Source organism: Phycodurus eques, chromosome 9 (genome assembly GCF_024500275.1).
Source record: "Phycodurus eques isolate BA_2022a chromosome 9, UOR_Pequ_1.1, whole genome shotgun sequence".
NCBI classification, from domain to species: Eukaryota; Metazoa; Chordata; class Actinopteri; order Syngnathiformes; family Syngnathidae; genus Phycodurus; species Phycodurus eques.
Window position 1 is genome coordinate 9896636 of NC_084533.1, and position 21007 is coordinate 9917642.

Sequence of the window (21007 nt, forward strand, 5' to 3'; positions counted from 1 at the left end):
TTCTACATACAATGCTACACACGGCAAGCGTTCCCGCTTGCAGCTCGTGCTTTGTTCTCATTCCCCTTTTTCTACCAGCTCCCAATGAAACCTTTATTTATCTGGGACAGTTTTAAATTTAGATAGACTTTGGAACTAAGACTTTGGGAGTAGTTCATTGTGTCGTGTTTTAGCCAACTTCAAATCATCATGAGAACACTTCTTCTTTTTAGCCTGCAGCGAGCAAGACTCTGAGCCAGGCGCGAGACTCACCTGCAGGATTTTGTTGCACCTTTTCAAGACACCGCAGCGTAACCCTGTCCCCCAAGACGGCATTAAGTCGGGTAATAAAATTTTCATGTTCTATGGTTACTAAAAAAGAACCCAAACTGTCAACAACCCGCTGTCATGACTTGCAGATAAGTCTTCCGTCGGTATCCGGTCGTCATGCGACCGCCATCTCCTGGCAGCGTCACAGAATAGCATCGTCGTGGGAGCAGTATTCGCTGTCCTCAAGGCAGTCTTCATGTTAGGTAAAGAAATGTTCAGGTGGTGGGTTGCCAGATAATTTTAGTATAAATTTTACATCAGTCTCAATGTGGTTGCAGGTGATGCCGAGCTGAGGGGATCGGGACTGTCCCACTCAGCTGGCCTTGACGACCTATCGGAGGGCCGAAACGTCTCCATTGAAACAGCTAGCTTGGATGTGTATGCAAAGTATGTCCTGAAGACCATCTGCCAGCAGGTGAGCATATCTGACCAAACTCTGGGAATAATACTGGAGCCATAAGATACATAACTGACAACTTTCATGTGCTGTCGTATGTCTCACTCACCCGACGACAGGGCTCTTTAGTTGAAGAAACACCTTTCTTATCATTAATTAATTTAATTGCTGATTGGCTGAGACAAAGCAGGTAATTCCTACTACATTAACGTGAAATGTGTCATGTAATGTTACACCAAGTACTGAAACCAGTACTGTGCCGAGGTATTTTGATGTCAAAAATAGGCCGACACCGCTCAATTCGTACGGTGTCTTTAAGGCCAATACCCAAAAAGCCAACAGTCAGCCATTGACTGCCTGTCTTCCGATAAGTTGTGTGTGTACAACTGTGTGGGAGCTCCTGCCTCTTGCGGACAAGTTAGCACGCGTTAGCAACAGGGACGTAACCTCAGAGTTCGCAGCTCATGAGGCTATGTGAGCAAAGTCAGTATTCTATGCGGTGGATTCTCCTGTGCTGTTAGGGAAACTCTGCATTTGATGCACACGAGAGTCTGTGTTACCAACAGGATATCAATAGCATCGATAGCACGAGACGACTTAGCACGTGTGTGCGCCGCACGGAAGCCCAGCTTGGAGCTCTCCGACCCGGATGCAGGCGCAACAATCGTCGTCGGAGAGCACTCCGGGAATCATGGGATTTGAGAATAATAAAAATCCACCGAATGCAAAAGGAAAACCGTTTATTATCCAAAAGGAGCAAAAAGGTCCAGTGTCGTGACTCCATCTGCAATGAAAAACAGCAGTGCACTGAGTGGGTGCAAAATTTAAATGCAGTCAAATAGAAGAATACTGCACACTAAAAGCTTGAATAAAAAGCTTGAAAGGTTGAAATACAGTGTTAAATTTGAGTAAAAATTATTTGGTCAAGGATAAAATAGACCTGTTGTTTCTTGTGTTTCTTGTTCATTGTTAATGCCAAGTGCAACTAAAGGTACCTTTGTTTGGACAAATATAAAGATAACGAAAATAACTCATAAGAGTTAAATATAAGAGCTGGTGTCTAGCTCTAGCCATTCATTCATTTTCCGTACCGCTTAGCCTCACTAGTGTCGCGGGCGTCCTGGAGCCTACCGCAGCTATCTTCGAGCGAGAGGTGGCGTACACCCTAAACTGGTTGCCAGCTAATCGCAGGGCACATTTAAAGAAAAACCAATCGCACTCACATTCACGCTTATGCAATTTAGAGTCTTCAATTAAGCTCTCATGCATGTTTTTGGGATGTGGGAGGAAACCGGAATACCCGGAGAAAACCCACACAGGCACGGGGAGAACATACAAACTCCACACAGGCGAGGCCGGATTTGAACCAGGGTCCTCAGAACTGTGACGCAGATGTGTTAACCAACCAGATGTCCACCGTGCCCCCTCAGCTCTAGCCATTTTCCTTGGTTTTCTTGTTAGTACCCAAAATTATAAAATGTTTTATATATCATACATACAGTGGGTACGGAAAGGATCCCTTAAAATTTTCACTCTTTATTTTGCAGCCATTTGCAGAAGTCATATAAGTTCATTTTTTCCTCATTAATGTACACACACCACCCCATATTGACGGGAAAGAAATGAATTGTTGAAAGTTTTACAGATTAAAAAAGAAAAACTGAAATATTGCACAGCCATAAGTATTCAGACCCTTTGCTGTGACACTCATATATTTAACTCGGGTGCTTTCCATTTCTACTGATCATCCTTGAGATGGTTCTACACCTTAATTGGAGTCCAGCTGTGTTGGATTGTACTGATTGGACTTGATTAGGAAAGCCACACACCTGTCTTTATAAGACCTTACAACGCACAGTGCATGTCAGAGCAAATGAGTATGATGAGGTTAAAGGAACTGCCTGAGGAGCTCAGAGACAGAATTGTGGCAAGGCACAGATCTGGCCAAGGTTACAATAATATTCTGCTGCACTTAAGGTTCCTAAAACCACAGTGGCCTCCATAATCCTGAAATGGAAGATGCGTGGGACGATCAGAACCCTTCCGAGAGCTGGCCATCCGCCCGAACTGAGCAATCGGCGGAGAAGAGCTGTGGTGAGAGAGGTAAAGAAGAACCCAAAGATCACTATGGCTGAGCTCCAGAGATGCAGTCGGGAGATGGGAGAAAATTCTAGAAAGTCAACCATCACTACAGCCCTCCACCAGTCCGGGCTTTATGGCCAAGTGGACCGACGGAAGCCTCTCCTCAGTGCAAGACACATGAAAGCCCCCATGGAGTTTGCTAAAAAAAAACACCTGAAGAACTCCAAGATGGTGAGAAATAAGATTCTCTGGTCTGATGAGACCAAGATAGAACTTTTTGGCCTTAATTCTCAGCGGTATGTGTGGAGAAAACCAGACACTGCTCAACACCTGTCAAGTACAGTCCCAACAGTTGAAGCATGGTGGTGGCAGCAACATGCTGTGGGGGTGTTTTTCAGCTACAGGGACAGGACGACTGGTTGCAATCGACTGTAAGATGAATGCGGCCAAGTACAGGGATATCATGGACGAAAACCTTCTCCAGAGTGCTCAAGACCTCAGAGTGGGCCGAAGGGTCACCTTCTAACAAGACAATGACCCTAAGCACATAGCTAAAATAAGGAAGGAGTGGTTTCAGAACAACTCCGTGACTGATTTAAACCCAATTGAGCATCTCTGGAGAGACTGTGCTATTTCCCGGTCCATGCGCCCTGCCCCTCCGACCTGCCCCTCCGACCTGCCTGCCCCTCTAACAGCTGAAAACGACAAAAAAAAATAAAAAAAGGGGAGAGCACCAGAGCCATGCCGCCTTTCACTTTGCATGGTAGAGTTTTAACTTGCATTTGTAGATGTAGCGACGATCTGTGTTAACTGACTGATTTTCTGACATTGCAACAACGTTTTGAGTTTCCGAACAGTGCGTGTGGCAGAGCAGGACAGAGTGCATTTCCAAAAGCACTCCCGTGAATCATGATGGCCTTTCGGGTAACATCATGTTTGTCAGATTTAGCGTCTTCGGCAGATATATTTCTTTTACTGTCACTTCATGGAGCACATCTCCAAGTAAAACATATTAAAGGTCAAGTTACTCTCCTGCTTTTACGATGAAAGTGATCCGTGTTGGCAAGTCAGAAGGCAACCTTGGAGAAGCTAAGCTAAGTTAATGTGTGATTATGGAGAAAATCAAAGGAGAAGCTCCTACCCCGTAAAGACTAAATTTTTCAACAGTAGGACTACTGTAACAAACTAGTTTTGTGTATTTATTGTTGCATGTTGCTTTGAGCAGTTATGGGAATGCAAAAGTAGTGTCAAACCAACAGAACGTTTTTATTTTCTTTGTGCCCAAATGCATTTGACAAAATGTCAGACTAATTATTATACAAACTTTAGAAGTAGGTGGTTGCACAGCTGTCGGAACCATGAGCCAGTGTAATGAAGTCATTTTGGTATCAAATACTGCCCCAAATTGTATATACACTCAGAAAAATATGTATTGTCAAACTAAAATAAAAGGAATGACGAAAACAGAAGATTAACCATTTAATTTGAAGTTCTGCTCAGTTTATGATCCAGCAGGCGCATGCTCATTCGTCACCATTGAGGAGATATAAGACTTTTTCCGCATAGGATGCATCAGATGTCCCTCAATTTAAGCTAGCCTGTGGAACTTTCTTGATGCTTGATCCTCGTTCCTCAATGTGCATTTAAGATCATTAAGACGCTCTTTAATAGGGTGGGATGAGAACAATTTCCAGGTCGCTTAAAATGTTTTGAGGAGCGAGTAGCTAGAAATGTTTCAATTAAGAGACTTGAGATGAGCCCAGAGACTCGCAGAGCTAGAAGCTAATGGTCGTGTTCTGTTCGTGACTTGGTTGTTCTGGCGTCTGCTACGGTGCCGCAAATCTCAGCCCATGCACACAGAGCAGAATATTTATTTGAAAAAACTAATAAAATACACATAATACTTAATGTTTTGAACGTATGGATAGCAGCAAATTGATGGTGTATATTATACATAGCAGAAGGGTTTTGCTGATTTTATTTATTTATTTTTTGGGGGGGGGTCGATTTTTGCTATGCGTATTACACTTGAGAGCACGTTATACACAAGTAATTATGGTAATACCAAGATGTGACATTAGGAAATTGCATTGTCATTGTTCCCCTTTGCTGACCTCTCATCCTCCTCTCTGCAGGAGTGGGTGGGGGAGCGCTGCCTCAAGTCTCTGTCTGAGGACAGCAGTGCCCTCCAGGACCCGGTGCTCGTCAACATTCAGGCCCAAAGGCTGCTGCAGCTCATTTGCTACCCTCACCGGCAGCTTGATAGTGATGACGGCGACAACCCTCAGAGGCAGCGTATCAAACGCATCTTACAGGTTTACCTTCTTTTGTTTTTTTGTGTTTTTTTACTTGTGCCAAAAGATCACTTTTTTTATATAAGAGAACACCAGTAGGTAAATGGAACTTGGAAAGAAAGGAGGTCTTTTAAAGTGTGAGCATTTGCTTCCCTTCCCTGGGCAGTGCCATTTCTTACGCTCTACAAATAATCCAAATGCAAATGAGAAGTTATAATAAACTCTCTCCTTGTAGAATATGGACCAGTGGACGATGAGGCAGTCATCGCTGGAGCTTCAGCTGATGATCAAACAGAGCACAAACAATGCAAGTTGACCTCCCTGGATACTGTACCAATATAAACTATTAGTAGCACACTTAAACACCATTTTAAAATAAACGTGTCGTATTTTTCTCTTACAGGAGCTCTATTCTCTGTTGGAGAATATAGCCAAGGCCACAATCGAGGTGTTTCAAAAATCAGCTGAGATGAACTCCAATAACCCCTCAGGAAACGGCCCCACGCTTCAAAGCGGCTCTGCGTCCAACAGCAGCAGCAGCACCAGCAAGATGAAACCTATTTTAAGGTAAGTGTGCTGCCCACTTTTGTGTAGATAAAAAGTAACGCTGGCGATACAGCCTCAAACAGAAATGTCAGATTCCAAAAAATAAAGTGATCCCCCCCCCACTCTTAGAAAAAGCAAAAGACAATAACATTATTCAAAATATTGTTGTTTTTTTCTCTTCTGTGATTTTCTGTATTTCTCCTAAAACCAAATAAGATGCATTTATGGAAATTGGTTTTTTCTCTGAACAGATAATGTGAGAAAATGTTGCAAGTCGTTTTTTTTTTTTTTTTTTTTTTTTTTAAATAATCAAAGTCACCAGAGGGGTTGGGAAAAGTCACTAAATATAGCACCAAAGTTGCTAATTTGACAACATTAACCATGGTTTTGTAAAATGGCTTTTCTGTTCGTAGGCATGTTTTATAGCATGAGTGGTACATGTCAGTGGGGATGTGCTTTGAACGACAGAAGCTGCTACAACAGTTGTTCTGACAAATCAATTGATAAAATTGATTAGTCCCCCAGCCCTAATAGACATTAATGTACCTTAATGATCTAGTTAGTTTACATGTAGTGTTGTGGTAGAGTTAACATTGTCTTGTGCCTTGTCTTTTCAGTTCGTCAGAGCGGTCAGGTGTGTGGCTGGTGGCTCCTTTGATTGCCAAACTTCCCACCTCAGTTCAGGGTCATGTTCTGAAGGCAGCAGGGGAGGAGCTGGAGAAAGGACAACACCTTGGTTCATCCTCGCGGAAGGAGAGGGATCGCCAGAAACAGAAAAGGTAACGGACAATTATTTTTCAGAACTGGATGGTGGAATGATCCTTGACCTCCCCCCCCCCCCCCCCCTCCATTTCTCAGTATGTCATTGCTGAGTCAGCAGCCGTTCCTGTCTTTGGTGCTGACTTGCCTGAAGGGTCAGGACGAGCAGCGGGAGGGTCTTCTCACCTCCCTTTACAGCCAAGTTCAGCAGATAGTCACTAACTGGAGAGAGGACCAGTACCAGGATGACTGCAAGGCCAAGCAAATGATGCACGAGGCCTTGAAACTGCGACTCAATCTTGTAAGGACACCAAAAAAGAAATAGAATGGCCAAACTATCTTAACCTATATCAGAAACCAAATTTTACACCTTTATAGATACCCACCTCCTGCTTATGACTAAATCTTTTCATTAGGTTTCATGTATTATGACGTCCCGTAATAAAATATAATACAAATAAAGCCTACACTTTCATTGCAATATGACAGGTACATATGACTGCATCTATTTACAGTGGTGCTCATTAACTTTACATACCATGGCAGAATTTGTGACAGTTTTTTTTTTTTTTTAATATAACTGATGACTGAACAACAACCATCATTAATTACTTTATCGTTATGTTTTGTTTAATAATAATGCTTTTCTGAAATGCTTGACAGTTTAATTTGAATCCCATTAAAATTAAATTAAATATGTTTCGCCTGTCCCTTCATGTATTCTTTAAAGAATTGTACCCATCTTACAAATTCTGCCTGGGTAATCAAACAGACAGTGGGTAAAAAAAAAAAAAGAAAAGAAAAACTGAAATATCACACAGTCATAAGTAGTCAGACCCTTTGCTGTGACACTCATATATTTAACTCAAGTGGTGTCCATTTCTTCTGATCAGCCTTGACATGGTTGTACACCTTCATTGGAGTCCAGCTCTGTTTGATGATCCTGAATGGACTTGATTAGGAAAGCCATACACCTGTCTATATACTGCTCAAAGTGCATGCACAGGAAATGAGAATCATGAGGTCAATGGAACTGCCTGAAGAACTCAGACAGAATTGTGGCAAGGCACAGATCTGGCCAAGGTTACAAAAAGAATTCTGCTGCACTTAAGCTTCCTAAGACCACAGTGGCCTCCATAATCCTGAAGATGTTTGGGACGACCAGAACCCTTCCTAGAGTTGGCCATCTGGCCAAACTGAGCAATCGGGGGAGAAGAGCCTTGGTGAGAGAGGTAGGGAAAGAACCCAAAGATCACTGTGGCTGAGCTCCAGAGATGCAGTCGGGAGATGGGGGGGAGTTTTAGAAAGTCAACCATCACCGCAGCCCTCCACCAGTTGGGGCTTTATGGCAGAGTGGCCCGACGGAAGCCTCTCCTCAGTGCAAGACACATGAAAGCCTGAATGTAGTTTGCAAAAAAAAAAAAAAAAAAAACACCTGAAGGACTCCCAAGATGGTGAGAAATAACATTCTCTGGTCTGATGAGACCAAGATAGAACCTTTTGGCCTTAATTATAAGAGGTATGTGTAGCGAAAACCAGGCACTGCTCATCACCTGTACAATACAGTCCCAACAGTGAAGCATGGTGGTGGCAGCATCATGCTGTGGGGGTGTTTTTCAGCTGCAGGGACAGGACGACTGGTTGCAATCGAAGAAAAGATGAATGCGCCCAAGTACAGGGATATCCTGGACGCAAACCTCTAGAGTGCTCAGCACCTCAGACTGGGCCAAAGGCTCACCTTCCAACAAGACAATGACCCTCAGCACACAGCTAAAATAAACGAAGGATTGGCTTCAGAACAACTCCGTGACTGTTCTTGAATGGCCCAGCCAGCGCCCTGACTTAAACCCAATTGAGTATCTCTGGAAAGACCTGAAAATGGCTGTCCACCAACGTTCACCATCCAACCCGACAGAACTGGAGAGGATCTGCAAGGAGGAATGGCAGAGGATCCCCAAATCCAGGTGTAAATAACTTGTTGCCTCATTCCCAAAAAGACTCATGGCTGTATTAGCACAAAAGGGTGCTTCTAATGAATACTGAGTAAAACATCTGAATACTTATACCTGTGTGATATTTCAGTTTTTTGTTTTCATAAATCTGCAAAGATTTCAAAATTCCATTTTTTTTAACGTCAATATGGGATGCTGTGTGTACTTTGATGAAAAAAAATGAACTTAAATGATTTTAGCAAATGGTTGCACTATAACAGAGTGAAACCTTTAAGGGGGTCTGAATACTTTCCGTACCCACTGTTTGAGCACAATTGTGTTTTTTCATTTATACTAAATAAAAGTAGAGCTGTCACTTTCAAAATAAGAGCAAGTAAATAAAATGCTTCAGAATAATTACTTGAAAAATCTAACAAACTACAGATAATAGTTCGTTTTCATCATATGGGTAGAAGCAAAATCATGCATTGTAAAAATGCATTATACATGGGTAGACGGGTTTTCCAGAATTTTTAGGTCAACATTGGGGGATACGCATGGGTGCGTATTATACACGAGAAATTTCGGTAATTAGGGTAATGGTTGAAAATACCAAATAATATAGCATAGTGGGAAGTCCCTTTATCCTGATCTGTTTTTTTTTTTTTATATACTGTAAACAAACGGCAATGAAAACAGAATTTTCTTGATTGGAAAAGCATGGCTAGGGCAGTTGCTGCTGCCATTTTGTCAATAATCCATGAACACTAACTGCATGTTTCCCCTGTGCTAACCAGGTGGGTGGTATGTTCGACACGGTGCAGCGCAGCACCCAGCAAACCACTGAATGGGCCGTCCTCCTGCTGGACATCATCAGCAGCGGAACAGTGGACATGCAGTCCAATAAGTGAGCAAAGCCTCTTTATCGCCATGGTCAATAATGTATGGACACGAAACATGCAGTCAATGTTTCTTTTTTCTCCAACAGCGAGCTCTTCACAACCGTGCTGGACATGCTGAGTGTGCTGATTAATGGTACGCTGGCAGCCGACATGTCCAGCATCTCTCAGGGCAGCATGGAGGAGAATAAGAGAGCTTACATGAACCTGGTCAAGAAGCTCAGGGTAAGAATAACACCACTTTTCCACCTTAGCGGGAACTAGGGTCACATTTTACTCCCTGGGTAATATATCCAAAAGGAATTCCAAAAGAAGACCCAACTCTGGTGCATATTTTCGAGGTGTCCAATAACATCTTACGGTGGTGTCTGCAGTTGCTGGAAATTTAGTTGAAAATGTGGCTTTCAAGAGATTTGATGAACCATGTAGTGTTATGTTGTTATAACATAAAGGAAATAGCAGCTTAGTAGTATTTGTTCTATGTTGGAAGCCAATATAAAAAAAATACCATGTAATACATCAATTAACAATGTTGTCATAACAATGAAAAGATGGATATTTCTGTTGCTAAATAATTTCTAAAAGCAAAATATTACAATTTTGAGTCAATTAATTTTTATTTTACCCAACGACAGAAAAGTGGCAAAAATGTTTTAAGTATAAAATTAGTATAATAAATAAAACAAAAATTAAGTAAATGTATGTACATATACTGAACAAAAATATAAACGCAACACTTTTGCTTTTTGCTCCCATTTTTCGTGAGCTGGACTCCAAGTCCAGCTCACATTACATGACAGAACTCATGGGCGCTAACTTACTGTAATTCAATTACTTTATTGTAGCTAACGGGATAGTAAAGGGATGAAAGAACTATACAAAGCACAGTGATGCACAACCCCAATGTATCACACCGGGTATTCTCCATCCATTCCTCCATCAATCTACTTCCGCTTATCCGAGGAGAGGTCATGGGGGATGCAGCCTAAGCAGCGAAGCCCAGACCTTCCTGCTCCCCAGCCACTTCATCCAGCTGTTCCGGAGGGATCCCAAGCCAACTGGGACACAGTCTCTCCAGTGTGCCCTGGGTCGTCCCCGATGCCTTCCTCCCAGTGTGACGTGCCCGGAACACCTCACCAGGGAGGCGTCAAGGAGGCTGCCTTACAAGATCCCGAGCCACCTCATCTGGCTCCACTCGATGTGAAGGAGCAGCAGCTAGACTCTGAGCCCAGATGACCGAGCTTCTCACCCTTCTCTCTCAGGGAGAGCCTGGACACCTTGCAGAGGAAACTCATTTTGGCCGCTTGTATCTGCGATCTTGTCCTTCTCCAAGTCCACAAAACACGTAGACCGGTTGGGCAAACTCCCATTCAACCTCCAAGACCCTGCTGAGGGTGTAGAGCTGTTCCACGGCCAGGACGAAAACCACACTGCTCCTCCTGAATCTGAGATTTGACTTCCTGATGCACTCTGCTCTCCAGAACCCCTGAATAGACTTTACCAGTGAAGCTGAGGAGTGTGATCCCCCTATAGTTGGAACACACCCTCTGGTCTCCCTTTTTAAAAAGGAGGATCACCACCGCGGTCTACCAATCCAGAGGCACTGTACCCGATGTCCACATGATGTTGCAGATGCATGTCAACCAGTACAGCCCCACAACATACAGAGCCTTCAGGAACTCTAGGCGGATCTCATCCACCCCCAGGGCCCTGCCACCAAGGAGCTTGTTAACCACCTTATTGAAGTCAACCCCAGTCAATTTAATATATTCAAGCTGTGCAAACGAATAGTAACGTCCTCTTTAAGCACTCTCATTCTCAAAAAAGAATTTCTAAAATCGTCTGTTTCGCTTCATTTTTCACTATTACCAACTTTAAAGGCTAATTCCAAATGCATCCTCCAGTATTTTTCCATTTTTATTGGCCATTTCTGAATTTGAAGTTAGTTCATTCTGTGTTGTGACATAATCCCTAACATCGCTCCGTCGCTTAATACATTTAACATGAACATCTGTAAATTAGAGTCCAGCTCATGTAAATTAGAGTCTAGCTTGAGACTGCAAAAGATCAGTTTCAGTTCTTTATTTTACTGTAGCATTTAAGTGTAAAGGCGGCTTTAACACACAAGAGCAGCATATTTATAGCATATTCAAATTGGCATCCACAGAAAGAGCTTGGGGATCGGCAGTCGGAGAGCTTGGAGAAGGTTCGCCAGCTGTTGCCACTACCCAAGCAAACGCGTGATGTCATCACGTGTGAACCTCAGGGCTCACTGATCGACACCAAGGGTAACAAGATCGCCGGATTTGAGAAAGAGGTAAGCTGCATTAGACTGACTGGTATCACTGAGCTGTTATTTTAGACCAGGGTTGGGCAAAATATGGGCATTTACATTATTAAGAGTCCTGTATTATTAATTGTATCAACTTGGCTGTCATTTGTTCTAAAATGTATTTATTCATCATTTGTTTTCCTTCATTCATCTCATGAAATAATTGGTTAATTCAATTATTGTAAACAATAATTGAAAAAAAGAAGCCAAAATCGGAAACACGATTTAAATTTCGATAATTCGCCCAGTCCGACCTCCCGATTAGTTCTGCTGTACGTTAAACGAAGCTAGGTAAGTGTTACTTGGCGACTGACCGGCTGCGTAAGATGCTAGTATGTTTTTCCTAGTAACTGCTCAATAAAACCGCCTCCTTCTGCAAGCCAAACGATCCTCTTGTTTTGTTTGTGCGACTCACAAGCCTCACAATACGTTTATTTTCCGTCAGGGGCTTCAAGTGTCAACCAAGCAGAAGATCTCTCCGTGGGACGTCTTCGAAGGTCTCAAACACTCGGCCCCTCTCTCGTGGGGCTGGTTCGGTACTGTGCGCATGGACCGCAAGGTGACCAAATTCGAGGAGCAGCAGCGCTTCCTGCTCTACCACACGCACTTGAAGCCCAAACCGCGCAGCTACTACCTGGAACCGCTCCCACTGCCTCCCGAGGAAGAGGAGCCACTGACACCCATCTCGCAGGAGCCTGAAAAGAAGATGATGGAGGCGATGAAGCCGGAGAAGAATGTGCCAACCGTGCCCTCGGATTCCAACAAGAAGAAGTCCAACAAGAAGAAGAAGACTCCATCGGCCAAGACGGAGGTTTGGAAAGCTCTTTCTGTTTCAATCAGCTGTTTGAAAATTGTTATCTATAGATATTTAAAGTAGCCTTTTAATGCAGTGAACATTGGCACTTATTCCATAGCTCTGGACCTAAAAACATTGTCTGCAGAAAGAATTCCCCCCCAAGAAAGGCTCAGTATATATTTTAGGCTTATTTTCTGATGGTTTTTAAGAGATAGTAGCCCACCCCACATTTTGGTCGAAACCCTACACGAGCTGTGCAAGAAGCAGGTGTGATTTCCCCATACTAGTTATTGTACAGTCACTGATGGTGGAGTGGTACACTCGCCTGACTTGGGTGCAGGCAACGTAGGTTCAGTTGACTGTGTGAATATGAGTGTGAATGGTTGTCCGTGTCTATATGTGCCCTGCGACTGACTGACGACCGGTTCAGCGCGTTGTCAGCCTTTCGTCCGAAGTCAGCTGGAATAAGCTCCAACGCCCCCGCGACCCTGAATAGGATAAGTGATGTTGAGAATGAATGAATAGTTATTGTACTCAGTTGGCGTACAAGCAAGCCTGGGGCGTAATTTTCACTTGCATTCAAAGTCTGCGCTAAATACGACAACAGAGACGCAGGACTGTTGAGCAACTGAAGTTGTACATCAAGCAAGAATGGGAAAGAACTCCACTTGTAAAGCTTCAACAATTAGTGGCCTCAGTTTTCAAATGTTTGTGTGTTTTTCCAAAAGGAAAGGTAATGTAACAGTGGAAAACATACCCCTGTCCCATTTTTTTTGGAATCGAATCGAATTAAAAGAGTGAATATTTGCATAAAAACAATATTGTTCATCAATTTGAACATATATACACATTCATTTCATTTATGAAATGTATGCACACATACATACATTATATATATATATATATATATATATATATATATGTATATGTGTGTGTATAGTGTTTTCAATTGACTATCGGTTGAAAAGGATTTGCAAATCACTGTATTCTGTAATTTTTTATTAACCTTTTACACAAGGTCCAAACTTCATTGGAATTGGGGTTTGTACATCAAATTAACTTTTTAGTGAAATATGGACTATTAACCCCTCCCCCCCCCACACACACACCCCAATCCTAACTTTAATTATTGACCTTCTTCACCTTTCAAAAGGATTATGTGAACCGGACACCTGGTGTGAGCTATGGAACAAACATGCCACCAGAGCTCATCCAGAATCCTTACAGCAGGTTACCCTATGGCCAACAGAGCATGGGGATGTACACACAGAACCAACCTCTACCTCCTGGTCAGTACTTAATACCAGGAACTTTAAAGGAGACATATTATGCATTTTTTTTCACATTTTAAAACAGTTCCCAGGTGTCTTTTTGAAGTATATCTGGCATTCTTCCATCAAAATACACAAAGGAGAAACCATAAGACAATATGACATTTATTAATTTAGATTTTTGAGATCTGATTAATCTGATTTAATAGACTTGCTTTTTTTACACTGTTTGAAAACAGAATCGGTAAAGGCCAATTAATCTGGAGATTTTTTTGTTATGATGGCAAATTGAAATCTTATATTCGTTGATCCAGGCTGCAACTGTGTCCGCCGTGACAAGGTTGATGCAATAAATACGTTAAAATAACAAATATTGAAGCCATAATTTATTAACGGTTGCGATTATAGAGTAATGATTATGGTGTGCAATTATTTTTATCCTATTATATAAAATACTGCAATAACCTTCCTGCAGGAATGTTCTGACAATTTTTTTAAAATATGGATTTCAGACAAATTGTTCGAGAAGTGAATTTCTATAGGTTGGCAGCTCTGTCCCCTGGTAATGTTCTTGACAAAATGTTAAATATGGAAATTCAGTTTGCAGCTCTGCAATTAAAAAAGGGGCTTTTTTTGTTGCCATTCCCAGCTTATGTTTAATATCAAACCAAACCTAAATCTAAGATAATTACATGTTGTGTATTTAACACAAAAACATAACTTTGTCTTAGGAAAGTCCACTAGCTTAATGCTAACACACAGTGCAACACGCCATCAACGAGGTAACGAATAACATCTACAGTGGGTACGGAAAGTATTCAGACCCCCCTTAAATGTTTCACTCTTTGTTATATTGCAGCCAGTTGCTAAAATCATTTAAGTTCTTTTTCCCCTCATTAATGTACACACAGCACCCCATATTGACAGGGAAAAAAATTTGCAGATTTATTAAAAAAGAAAAACTGAAATCAGACAGATTCAGACCCTTTGCTTCGTATTTAGTAGAAGGACCCTTTTGAGCTAATACAGCCATGAGTCTTTATGGGAATGAGGCAACAAGTTTTTCACACTTGAATTTGGGGATCCTCTGCCATTCCTCCTTGCAGATCCTCTCCAGTTCTGTCAGGTTGGATGGTGAACGTTGGTGGACAGCCATTTTCAGGTCTCTCCAGAGATGCTCAATTGGATTTAAGTCAAGGCTCTGGCTGGGTCGTTTAAGAACAGTCACTGAGTTGTTCTGAAGCCACTCCTTTGTTATTTTAGCCGTGTGCTTAGGGTCATTGTCTTGTTGGAAGGTGAACCTTCGGCCCAGTCTGAGGTCCTGAGCACTCTGGAGAAGGTTTTCGTCCAGGATATCCCTGTACTTGGCCGCATTCATCTTTCCTTCGATTGCAACTGATCGTCCTGTCCCTGCAGCTGAAAAACACCCCCACACCATAATGCTGCCACCACCATGCTTCACTGTTGGGACTGTATTGGACAGGTGATGAGCAGTGCCTGGTTTTCTCCACATATACTGCTTAGAATTAAGGGCAAAAAGTTCTATCTATGTCTCATCAGACCAGAGAATCTTATTTATCACCATCTTGGAGTTTTTTTAGCAAAACTCCATGAGGGCTTTCATGTGTCTTGCACTGAGGAGAGTCTTCCGTCGGGCCACTCTGCCATAAAGCCCCGACTGGTGGAGGGTTGCAGGGATGGTTGGCTTTCCAGAACTTTCTCCCATCTCCCGACTGCATCTCTGGAGCTCAGCCACAGTGATCTTTGGGTTCTTCTTTATCTCTCTCACCAAGGCTCTTCTCTGCCGATTGCTCAGTTTGCCGGACGGCGAGCTCTAGGAAAGGTTCTGGTCGTCCCAAACGTCTTTCATTTAACACATTCACTGCCACTGACGGCTTTAGAAGTCAAATATCCATGTTAACTGGGAAGTCTGGCAGTGAATGAGTTAAGGATTATGGAGCCCACTGTGCTCTTAGGAAGTTTAAGTGCAGCAGAAATTTTTTGGAACCTTGGCCAGCTCTGGCTTGCCACAATTCTGTCTCTGAGCTCTTCGGGCAGTTCCTTTGACCTCATGATTGTCATTTGCTCTGACATGCACTGTGAGCTGTAAGGTCTTATATAGACAGGTGTGTGGCTTTCCTCATCAAGTCCAATCAGTATAATCAAACACAGCTGGACTCCAATGAAGCTGTAGAACAATCTCAAGGATGATCAGAAGAAATGGGTCAGCACCCTAGCTAAATATGAGTGTCACAGCAAAGGGTCTGAATACTTATGGCTGTGTGATATTTCAGTTTTTTTTTTTTAATAAATCTGCAAACATTACACCAATTAGTTTTTTTTCTGTCTATGGGGTGCTGTGTGTACATTGAGAACAAAAATGAACTTACCGTATTTTCCGGACTACAAGTCAATCCAGCCTAAAAAATGCATAATAAAAAAGGAAAAAACATATATAAGTCGCACTGGAGTATAAGTCGCATTTTTTGGGGGGAAATGTATTTGATAAAATCGAACACCAAGAACAAACATTTCATCTTGAAAGGCAATTTAAAATAAAAATAGAATGGAGAACAACAGGCTGAATAGGTGTACGGTATGCTAACGTTACACATTCAGCTAATGTTACGTGACGCAAAAACAACGAACTGAGAACGTACCTGGTACCTTAACGTAACATATTAATAGTTATTCAGATAACTATAGCATAAAGAACATGCTAACAATTTTACCAAACCATCAGTGTCACTCCAAATCACTAAATCCAATGAAATCTTCATCCTCGGTGTCACTTCTAAACAACTCCACCAACTACAGTGGTAGACGATGCGTCGCTTCCTCTTCTACGGCGCTTTCGTCAGCCCTCTAGCGCCCTCTTGCGGTTGTCTGTGTGAAAATCACGTGAAATTTTATAATAAAGTGTTAATAATTTCACATATAAGTCGCTCCGGAGTATAAGTCGCAACCCCGACCAAACTATGAAAAAAACTGTGACTTATAGTCCGAAAAATACGGTAAATGATTTTAGCAAAGGCCTGCAATATAACGAAGAGTGGAAATTTTAAGGGGGTGTGAATACTTTCCGTACCCACTGTATGTCGCAGTGTTATAACCCTACAAGGAACAGATATTTGAACACAAACAGTGCAGCAACACATTGACGGACAATGTAACAATACTCACAGGCATATTCTTTCTCTGCGAGAAACAATGACATTACTGCAGCTTACTGAGCAGTTGTGAGCGTCTTTTTAAAACCTGTATGAACTTTACCAGCATACAAAAAGGAACAATGTGACAAAGTTATTAACATTTACTAACCTATATTTTATCTATTAGTCTTCAACTGTACTTTCTCCAACTACCATGTTTCTTCTATGATTTACAATCTGTAGTTCTCATGATAATACAAAGCTAAACTCAAGTTGGCATACCAACCAGTAGGTTCGAGTAAGTAGGGTGAGCAGTGACTCATTTGCATGAGATATGACAGCCCCCGAAGAACCTGTTGCAGGGCTGTTTCAAGAGGGTGGTAAGTTTGCCGTATTTGTAGATCCATCCAGCAAGTCATAAACATTATTTGAAGACACTTGGGAAGAGTTTGAATCTGTGGAAAAATGTCTCAATAGGTCTCCTTTATGTCATGATTGCTTTATCATCCTGTATCACACTATTAAGTGGGTTCTCCTCCCGCAGGAGGGCCCGGTTTAGATCCCCCCTACAGGCCTGCCCGCAACCCCCCAATGAACAAGATGATGACCACACGGCCCAACTACCCGGGCATGATGCCGACGATGCCGGGCAACATGCCCGGCATGATGGGACTGGACAAGCAGTACCAAATGGTCTACAAGCCTCAGCCTAACATGCAGCAGAACCAAATGCTGCGCCACCAGCTGCAGGTCAGATTGGTGAGTCAGGCTCCACTGACAGGTCAAACTGCTCCTCACCAGGGGGAGTTTAATCAATGCTCTATTTAGGTAGATCAAGTAGAAGCAGAAAAGTCTTAGACAATTGGATTCTCTCTCTCTTTATGTCCAGAAATGGTCTTTACACACCGGGGAAGTGACGAATGAAAATGCAGCTATGTGACACGGTTCCAACCGCATAACTGGTTTACAAGAATAATAATATATTCGATACAATATATAATATTTGTGTTATTGGGCCACATGGCTAAAGCCATTCAAATGCAACTTAAATAGTCCACTTATCTTTTTCACTGCCAAATACAATCACCCCAGTGTTTAAAGAACTCACAACTGTATAAAGTTCTTCAATAATCTTTTTTTATTGCTTGTATATTCCTGTTCAGCACACTGATGCCTTATTTGTTGTTTTAGAATCACAGCATGATAGGGCAGCAGATCAGACAAATGGCACCAAACCAACCATACACTTCAATGCAGCCATCTCAAGTAAGTTTGATTTCCTGTCTCTTATCTTCCAATTTTGTTAGCCAGCTACTGTAACACACTAATGAATCACATATGCCGTATTTCCTCAAATAGTGGCTTTCCCTCTAATACAGATGTGTCAAACTCAAGGCCCGGAGGCCAGATCCAGCCCCCCACCTCAAATTTATGTGGCCCGCGAAAGCAAATCGTGAGCATCGTTTCTTGCTAAAATACCATCCATCCATCCATTTTCTGTACCGCTTTATCCTCACAAGGGTTGCGGGCGTGCCGGAGCCTATCCCAGCTATCCCAGCGAGAGACGGGGTAAATGCTGAACTGGTCCCCAGCCAATCGCAGGTCACATATAAATAAACAACCATTCGCACTCACATTCACACCTATGGGCAATTTAGAGTCTTCAATCAACCTACCAAACATGTTTTGGGATGTGGGAAACCGGAGTGCCCAGTTCATCGATACTGTTATTCACATGCAGAGTTAAGACTCCTATCTCACTTCCATGGAGACTACTTGATGACCTGATGGTGACTCGGGTCTCAGCTGGTTGCTGAGATGTCTCCTGGAGACTAGCCGGGTCGCCAGGGAGTCGCAGTGAAATCGAAATCACAAAACTGCAACTGTCAGTGTCAGTTGTCACCAAAATTGGTGTGGACATCTCTACTTTTGCCCACTTCAAGCTAAATATTAGAACGATTGCCCCAATGTTTTGTATTTCATGGACATTACAATATGTTTCTCTCCATACGCTCAATAGAGAAGAAGTTTACCATCACTTAATGTCACAAAACTGCGATCACTTGTCACCAAAATCTATGCGGACTCTACATGTGCCAAATTGAAAATATCTGAACGATCGTCCCTATATTTCGGATTATATGAACGTTAAAGCATTTTCCTCATTATAAAGGACTTTCGCGTACTCCAGCAACTGCACGCTGGAGCACAGACGCCAACAAAACCTCCGGGAATGTCACCCCTGGATTTTGAGAGTTCGACAGCAAAAGAAAAGAATACTTAGGTTACTAATACATTATTAGTGACATAAATATTCTCAAATAGACAACGGGCAGCACGCTCCAGCTGCACCTGCATGCAACAAGCACTGCCTGCCGCATATTACTTGTTTTTCTTCGATTGTTATTATAATTGTGAGCAGCCTAAATTTAAATCACCACTAAGAATAACACAGGTTGTATTAAGATATTAACTCAGGTTCTTACAGGTGTTTAGATACTATAAAAGCATTCCACCACACCACTCATCAGTAGCACTGCCTTCTCTTCTTCCACATCCTGTCCTACCCAGCTTTTTCTGTCCTCTATCATCATGTCCTTTTGGTTAGTTGTGGCATGTCTTCACCAAGTGTCGTCGTCCCCTCCACATATAAGAACGCAATTTGACTTTGTAATGTTACTTGTAGTCAAAATATCTAAACTGTCTAACTATCATTCTGCTGTGGTTCACATCCCTATTCCCCTTGTCCGTTTTGTCCCCCTGTCTGTCCCCTAAAAACCCTTTTCTGTCCCGCTGCATTTTCAATAAGCATCAGACTAATTAACAAAAAATTTAAAAAATTAAATGGAGGGAGTATTTCAAACTCCCCTGTTACACAGCAAAACTGTTCCAGCACAAAAAGCATACAGAGCCATCATTCTGCATGGCATTGCAGCTGAACAGGACAGGTTTAAAAAAATAAAAATAAAAAGAGAGAATTTTTATTACGATTAAAATTTGATGAATTGCCCAGCCTGTACTCTAAAAGTGTAAACTGTTTAATCTGAACTGCGAGCTGTTATGAAACTTGTCTGCATTAATAAGTAACACGTCTTGCTCTCTGTAGGCAATCAACCAATATTAAATTTCCATCTCCGTATTTAAAAAAAACAAAACAAAAATAAAACACACACGAACACACATACTGTACGTTTTATATTTATTTCTAGAATATACATACTCTGTATACGCATATGTCAGTGACTTCCAGGTGAATTGGTTGTCACCTTGTCACCGAGAAATCTTCCTGGTGAGACCACAATGTTTTTTGGGGGGTTTTTTTTGTCACCTTTTTCATGCCTTTGGTGTTTGCATGTCTGGTACAAATGTTAGTGCAAGCATTAGCTGGCTATGCTACATAATGTTATGTTGCCTGCTTGCGACTCGTATTAAAAATACATGAATACTTCAAGCTCTCCTTGAAACGTCCTCTCCTGAGCACCCAGTGACGACACCACACGTTTTAATACTTTATTTTTTTATTTTTTTTTAGAACAATTGCCACGATTGATTGTTGTTCTCGTCGCCATGGTAACGGTTATATCTGGTCACGTTGACTGGTGACACGTTTTGTGCTCCCGCCTCCCCGACAGTGTTTGTTTTGACAAGATAAAGTCCAGTGATCGTAAAAGACCGGATACAGTGGTATCATAATTTGCCAGGTACTGACGAGATAAGGTAAGATTTTATGGCAGTAGTCTGACATATTGCCATCATGAAAGACCAAATTTGTCTTGTCGTCTCAACCAGGCGTAAGAGGCCAAATCATGCACAGAAGGAACAGCAGATATCATTTATATATTTTTTTTTTTATTGGTATTATTTTATTATATATATATATATATATATTGTTACTAATATATTTCCTGGTTAAGTTTTGGATGTTGAATAACAAAATTTTGAAATCAATGATTAATCATATTTTATTAATCGTAATGTCAATATCAACAAAAATAATCGGGATACTTTTTTCCATAAACGTCCATCCCTATTCGCGGGGCTACTGTTCTTATCACCATCGTAATAAACAAGCCACAAATTTGACGGTAGTCATAATTAGCAGAGACCTAGCCCTCCACAGGGCTAACATTATGTTAGTACGGTACATTAACATTAATCTCACTGATTTGAGCTATGATGAATTTGTTTTTTTCCCCCCTTGTCTCGGTTCATTCAGAGGCAGCTTCATACTGGGTGTTT

The 21007-nt window shown here is 41.9% G+C and overlaps 1 protein-coding gene across 8 annotated transcripts in view; it reads left to right on the forward strand.

Annotated features, from left to right (window-relative positions):
- Nucleotides 1-21007, forward strand: part of med12 (mediator complex subunit 12) — a 68947-nt gene that overhangs the window by 41716 nt on the left and 6224 nt on the right. For 5 of the 8 annotated variants that reach the window (XM_061686729.1, XM_061686730.1, XM_061686728.1 and 2 more), the window contains exons 24-38: nt 213-323; nt 399-512; nt 588-724; nt 4924-5103; nt 5318-5389; nt 5486-5649; nt 6246-6407; nt 6487-6688; nt 9116-9225; nt 9307-9442; nt 11385-11534; nt 11995-12360; nt 13499-13634; nt 17313-17527; nt 17960-18034. In XM_061686729.1, the coding sequence (XP_061542713.1) occupies nt 213-323; nt 399-512; nt 588-724; nt 4924-5103; nt 5318-5389; nt 5486-5649; nt 6246-6407; nt 6487-6688; nt 9116-9225; nt 9307-9442; nt 11385-11534; nt 11995-12360; nt 13499-13634; nt 17313-17527; nt 17960-18034 (2330 nt within the window). The remainder of the gene's footprint in view (nt 1-212; nt 324-398; nt 513-587; nt 725-4923; nt 5104-5317; nt 5390-5485; nt 5650-6245; nt 6408-6486; nt 6689-9115; nt 9226-9306; nt 9443-11384; nt 11535-11994; nt 12361-13498; nt 13635-17312; nt 17528-17959; nt 18035-21007) is intronic. The other 3 variants (XM_061686731.1, XM_061686736.1, XM_061686733.1) reach the window with 2 other exon arrangements.